The sequence below is a fragment of the Plectrocnemia conspersa genome, unplaced genomic scaffold (genome assembly GCF_051122295.1).
Source record: "Plectrocnemia conspersa isolate PC_06_02 unplaced genomic scaffold, ASM5112229v1 ptg000006l, whole genome shotgun sequence".
In the NCBI taxonomy this organism is placed as follows: domain Eukaryota; kingdom Metazoa; phylum Arthropoda; class Insecta; order Trichoptera; family Polycentropodidae; genus Plectrocnemia; species Plectrocnemia conspersa.
The window spans coordinates 2,369,595-2,376,381 of NW_028277170.1; the positions used below are offsets into that span (position 1 = coordinate 2,369,595).

A 6,787-nucleotide genomic window follows, 5' to 3' on the forward strand; every position below is an offset into this window, starting at 1 on the left:
TACTCGTTTTTAACTAACTCATTTCCGCTTTTAAATTTTTAATTAATAGTCTACAGAGTCACCACATTATCGCCATATACTGATTTTAGCATTTCATGAGCTTCTTTGGCACTTTTTTGCAACTTAACGCGTTATTCGAAATACACGATGCGCGATAGCTACGCTAAACACGACCTCACTCTTCCGGCTCTGGAAGCCGGCATACAAATCGCAACTTATTAAAACTTGACACTGACTATCTCAACGGATCAGGCTATCGGACTTATTACTTCAGCAGTTGCTGCTATAAAAATTCATTCACTGTATTTTTTGATCACATCTAGTATTTTTTTTATTTTAAATGTCTCGCGTAAAGCGGAAAATATCCCATATAGTACTAAAAATATTTTATTACTGAAATTAAATCATTGTTTTAGTACATTTTACACTGAATTCAAATCGGTTTTATAATTGCAATATCATGTCAACTTTTTTTATTATATAAAAAATATAATGTGCAAAATTAATGATTGACCATATTTTTAATTTTTTAATAGACTTAATTTCTTTATAAAATCATAAAATATTTTTATGTGATTTATAGATATTATTTGTTTTTTGGCACAGAAGTTCGGTAAAAAAAAATTCATTTTTAAAAAAGTTAAGATTAAATTTAATGTAAAAATATTTTATTTATAAGAAAATTGAAACACATAAAAAAATAGTAAAATTGAAAAGGAGAGCTTTAGTCAATTTTTTATATTCCTAATCTGTTTGTTAAATGTGTTAAAATTTATTGAAATTTTTAAAAAAATACACTAATTATGTAAACTACAGAAGGTTGATTTTTAAATATACACAAAATTTGGATGCGACAAAATAAATAAGTAGCTCTTTTTATATTTTCCATTACACTGCAATCGCTTATAATATTATAAATATACTAAAAATATACTCGTGGACTGCTAATGTATTTAGATAAAAGTTCGTACTTTTAAGTATAATAAATTTGTTTATTATACTATATTATTGAAAATTTTATTTTTGTAGAATTTATCATATATGGCAAATAAAAAACAATCTTTCTGAAGCATACTCAATGTTTTTGCATTAAAATTTATATTAACAATATCAGTACCTATGACTTTAGTCGAACGTAGTTTTTTCCTAATTAAAATTAAATAAAAGTTATCTCCGATCATCGATAAGCCAAGACCGATTTACATATTTGGCAATAATTCTTAATTAAAATTCTTTCTATAGAAAGCGAAATAGCAAACTCCAGGAAGTTCGAAAATATTATTAAAGTTTTTGCTGCGAGAAAGCAAGGAAGTTTTTACATCGAATATTTATAATATTTATTGTATGTGTTTCTAAATAGAGAAGCTCTTAAATATATAGAACATTTCTTCATAAATGTTTGCAAATTAGATAAAACTCGTTTTTTATTGTTTAAAGTTCTATCTTTGATTTTATCTGGATTATATATTTTTTGTTAAAAATATTTTTGGATATTTGATTCAACAGCTCATTTAAATATCATATTTACTTTAAATAACAAGTATACTTTGTTTAGAAGTAATTATCCTCCACTTAGTCATCGTGCAATGTTTCTCTTATATTAGTAAGTCATTGTAAAAAAATGTATGTTTATGTTATAATATATATAAAAATGTAATGCATATATGTTGAGTATGTAATTATAAAATGGTATTAAGTGTAAGTATTAGGTAAATAATCCATACTTTTTTTACTGATAAAATTTCAGAAACAATTTTTTGTGTCATTGTCATTATCTTTCGACGAAAATACAAAAGCACGTGTTTTAGGCAATTATCATTCTATTATTCTATTAAACAATTTAGTTTTTACAAATTAATAATGCAAGACATTAAAAAAGCATTCGTTACGCTGTAAAATGGCGAATTTAGTTCGAAAGCAGACAATAAAATATTATAGTAATATTACGCGAGACCATATTAACCCACTTATCTTCACAATCGATGACTACAATAAGAGCAAACTTAAATTTCAGTATTTTTTTTTTTTTTTTTATAAAAGTTTATTTCTTAAATAGACATAGGTAAAATAGCATACAGATATATTAAATGCACAATACTGGTTCATAACCATTTACATTGTTTACAAATTGTTAAGTTATACAATAACATAAAAAGAATAATAAATTATACGAGAATATACTAAATTAAAGGAAAAATACATAAAACCTTTTACAAATTTAAAAAAACTCCAAAAAAAAAAAAAAAAAATTTTGGAAAAGAATGAAGCAGATGAGAAAAACAAATTATACAAAATACATAATATACAAAATAAAACACATACAAAGGTAAATAAACCTAGCCCTGTAGACCTGAAACTGATGACACTGTGATGAGCTTAACTGCATCAAAGCAATATGTGCTTAGGCATTTTATGTTTGTATTTAAATTTAAGTTTTGCTTTGTCGTAATCACCGATTCTTGAAATTAGTGGGTTTGCGTGGTCTCGCGAGATTTTTTTATAGTATTTTTCGGTTTGATAATAACAGTATTCTTTAATGGTAGGAATTAAATGTTTGGTGTGGAGTTTTTTAAGGTTAGTATAAAACGGTGTATTATAAATTATTTTTATGGCTTTATTTTGAATTACTTGAAGTTTATTAAAATTACTATTACTCGCGTTACTCCACACTGAACAAGCGTAAGTTAAAACAGGTCTGATTAATTGTCTATAGACTAGAATTTTATTTTTTATTGTAAGCGCACTTTTTCTATTAAATATTGATTTTAGAGCCGCAATGGCGCCGAGCCCTTTCGACCGGAGTTCAGTTATATGTTTATTGAATTTTAGTCTGGAGTCCAGGTGTATACCCAGATATTTAACGCTCGCTCTCCATTCAATGTTATGCCCTTGTTCACTTTTAATGGGTGCAGGCAAGGGTTGTCTACGTTTAGTGAATATTATTGCTTCTGTTTTGTCTTGATTAATTTTAATTCTCCATTTCATAAAATATTTTTTTAAGTTTTCAAGGGATTTTTGAAGTTTAACTGCAATAGGTTTAAGACCATAAGAACTAGTAAGGATTGCAGTGTCGTCAGCGTACATTGAGAGTTTAGTATTTTTTAACATTGGAATATCATTAGTATATAGAATGAAGAGAAACGGGCCAAGTATACTTCCTTGAGGAACACCAGCTGGTATTTTACGCGGTGTCGAAAATGTATTATTTAGCGAAACAACATAGCTTCGATTCTTCAGGTAAGACCGTAACATGTGAATAATGTAATAGGGAGTTTCATATTTTAAAAGTTTATACATTAATCCATCATGCCATACTGTATCAAAAGCCTTTTCCATATCTAATAATAAAAGACCAGAACTTTTTTTCATATTAAAATCGGCAGATATGTGCTCTGTTAATCTATTAAGTTGATGCGTAGTCGAGTGATTTTCGCGGAAACCAAATTGCTCATTAATGAGTTTGCTATTAAGAGATTCCTTTAATCGAGATAATATAATTTTTTCAAATAATTTGCTAAATGAGGGAAGTAAACTTATCGGGCGGTAGTTAATTGGTATGTTATCTGCTTTGCCAGGTTTTTTTATCGGATGAATTTTTGCCGTTTTCCAGATTATTGGGAAATATCCAAAAGATAAGCATGAATTAAAAATGTTATTTAAGTACTTAAAGCAAACAAAAGGAAGGTTTTTAATCAATATATTCTCTAATTTATCTATACCTGGAGCCTTTCTATTTGATAATCGTTTAACAATACTAAGAATTTCTGATATGCCGACTTGGTTAATGGATTTTTTATCTATTGGAGTTTTACTAATATCTTTAATTGCCCGGTCTACTTTATTTTGGGTTTTTTGGTCAATGTAATTTTGCGTAAGTTGATAAGATGTAGAAAATGTCTCAGCTAAAATCTCGACCTTCTCCTGAGTCGTGTTAGCTACGTTGTTTCCGGTTTTTAAAGGTGGTATATTTGAGTTTTTATTTTTAAGCGATTTCGTCATTCTCCATAAGGAATTATCTCCCGGTTTCAAAGCTTTTAGTTTACGCGACCACGAAGCGTTTTTGATGTTTTGAATTTGAACGCGAATTTCATCAGTTAGTTTGTTAATTAGAGTTTTAAGTTGGGGCGATTTATTTTTGTGCCATTGCTTTCTCATATTATTTTTAATTTTAATACGTTTAATTATTTCTGGGGTGAGTTCTATGTTATTCCAAATATTTTTACGCGACGGAATTGATGATATTTTGGCCTGCTCGATCACGGATGTTAAGTAATGAATATCATCGTCAATAGTTTTAGTGTCATTTGAGGTATAATTCTGTCGTTTAATCAATACCCGAGACTCTACTATGCTTCTGAATCGCTTCCAATCAGCCTTTGCATAATTGAAAACGACCTCAGACACCATCTTGACCTCACCGTCCAACGTAAAGAATACTGGAAGGTGGTCCGAGGACAGAGCCTGGATGCAGTGCATGTTTGAAATCCGGGAATTACCCTTGACCAACGTTATGTCCAGAATTGACGGAGTCGTGTGGTTGGTAGGATAATGCGTTGGGGATTTCGGAAAATTTACAGTAGTGTCCGTATCGTGTAAATAATCAAATATTAATTTACCGGATCGATTCGCACCGGGGCAATCCCAATGCATGTGTCTCGCGTTAAAGTCTCCAGTTAATATCACGGATTCTCCAAGACGAAACACATCATCAAGGTCACCTCGAAGCAACCTGTCACCGGGAGAATTATACCCCGCGACAATTATTATTAATTTATTATCGTGTTTAATTTGTATCGCGACAGTTTCAAGATTAGTCGTGTTTGTTGTAATGCGCGCGTGTTTAATTGATTTTTTTACAAATATCGCGACCCCTCCGCCTGGCCTTGAGAGACGGTCCCTCCGGAGGCAGACAAAGTTCGGTATAAAAACGTTGACGTGTGGTTTGAGGTAAGATTCGGTGATTACGACAATATCAATTTTGTACTCACTGATCAGCAGTTCCAGTTCTCCAGTTTTATTTCGGAATCCGCGTGAATTCCACGTCAAAACGTTGAGCCCCACCTTAGAAGAGCACATCGAGATATTCGACCATCATCAAGGCGATCTCCATTTTGCTGGCACACTTTCCAGCCTTGGTCCTGATTTCTTGAAGGACGAGCAACATCCTGCGTAGCTCTGAAGTTGGCATTGTGTCTGAGAGGGGCTCCTCAGGCTGCCTGGTTTGGGGACGTTGTGGCGCCTTGTTTATTGGTGCTGGTGCGGCGCCAACCTGGGCGTTCCATGAAGTGGCTGATGAGATCACTGCTGGGGTGGTTGAGGTTTTTACCAACGCTGGTTTCGTTGGTTTCAGTGCAGGAAATTGCGCTTGCTCGAGGTTGAATATGTTGTTCGGCTGCGACGAGTGAACAGTGGGAGTCGGTCTCTGTTGTCTCTTCTGAGTTTTCTGTAGGTATTCTAACCTACGAGGGCAGTCCTTAAAATTGGCCGGATGGTCTCCTCCACAACCAGTGCAGATGGCGGGTGCTTCTCGGTCCTTCTTAGAGCACTCGTTCGTGGCGTGGTTTCCGGGGCATTTGACGCACCTGGGAGCTCGTTGACAATTTCTTGCAGCGTGGCCGAATTGTTGACACCTGAAACATTGCGTTAAATGCAACTTATTACGCTTGTACTTTTCAAGCGTGGCCTTGGTGAAGCAAACGTACCGGATGCTTCTTATAGTGCTCGTTGTTGTATTAGCCGGAAACTGGACAAGGTAGAGCCTGGAGTCTCCTTGTTTCTCGGTCTTGGTCTTCATTGCCGTCACCTTGACGACGCTAAGTCCTTGACGTTCGAGATCTGCGGCAATGTCTTCGGTGGGGACCTCTGGGAGCCCTCTCAGCACGGATTTCACTGTTTTATCGTCGTCGGCGGTGAATGTGTGAAAGGCGCGTTGGCCCTTCAGTCCATCCATTAACAACGCGCGTGCTTCAAACGACGCGCAAAGTACTGACACATTGCCACTTCCCGTGTATCGCAACGAGAAGTTCGATGTTTTTGTGATCGACTTAATTAAGTCGATCGTCTGGAGGTGTGTTCCCGTGATCTCTACGATCACAGGCGGTATCCTCTGCTGCTTCCTTTCGATCACTTCGGGAAGCTTTTCATACCTGTTTTGGCTCGTGGTCGGAGGCATCTTAGCATCCTGGGAAACTTTCGATGTCTTTTTGGGTACCTGCCACTCGTGGTCTGGCAGGCCTGAAGTTGATTGTGAGGCGTTTAGGTACGCCTTCAACGTTCCAAGAGAACGCTTGCGCGTCTGCGCCTTCTTCATGGCGCTGTCTTTGTAGCTAATTGCAGTGGGCGTGTCTATCGTTGCAGAACGGTAGCGGGGGTGTCCTTCGTACGATAACGGAGCGAAGCGCGAATGCGACCGCTCGCGTCAACAGCACAGAGTGGACTGAAAATTTCAGTATAATCCTAATCTCACTTAAGGGGAATAAATTTAATTATCAGTTGCTCCAGATCCTTATTTACATGAATATGTATAAATAGACTTAAGCTTTATAATTTAAATAATTAATATGAGAATTTTCATTCCAATTTTATATATTTTATGTATTTAATATATATAATTTTAATTGCATAATTTTATTCTTCTTTTCATTTTTATTTCTGTGAACTGGAACATAGTTAATAACTAATGTTTATTTGCATGTGTGTATATCATAATTTTATATGTACATAAAATATGACAAACATGAATTAATTTTGGTAATATTGTAATAACTGTGCTACACTATTGCTTATT

At 34.2% G+C, this 6,787-nt stretch overlaps 1 protein-coding gene across 1 annotated transcript; it reads right to left on the reverse strand.

Moving 5' to 3' along the window:
* Positions 1 to 2,532: 2,532 nt before the first annotated feature.
* On the reverse strand, positions 2,533 to 6,429 carry LOC148234036 (uncharacterized). The gene is made up of 2 exons (XM_088188276.1): positions 5,703 to 6,429; positions 2,533 to 5,630 (listed from the first exon to the last, which is right to left on the reverse strand). The coding sequence occupies exons 1-2, from the start codon at positions 6,308 to 6,310 to the stop codon at positions 5,063 to 5,065; spliced, it is 1,176 nt and encodes a 391-aa protein (XP_088044402.1). The 5' UTR covers positions 6,311 to 6,429; the 3' UTR covers positions 2,533 to 5,062.
* Positions 6,430 to 6,787: the final 358 nt, after the last annotated feature.

Bases quoted from the DNA above. Each gene is read 5' to 3' on its own strand.
- LOC148234036 (XM_088188276.1), bottom strand. From the start codon at position 6,310: ATGAAGAAGGCGCAGACGCGCAAGCGTTCTCTTGGAACGTTGAAGGCG. The intron at 5,631-5,702 runs GTACGTTTGCTT...GCAATGTTTCAG, and splicing joins AGCACTATAAGAAGCATCCG to GTGTCAACAATTCGGCCACG.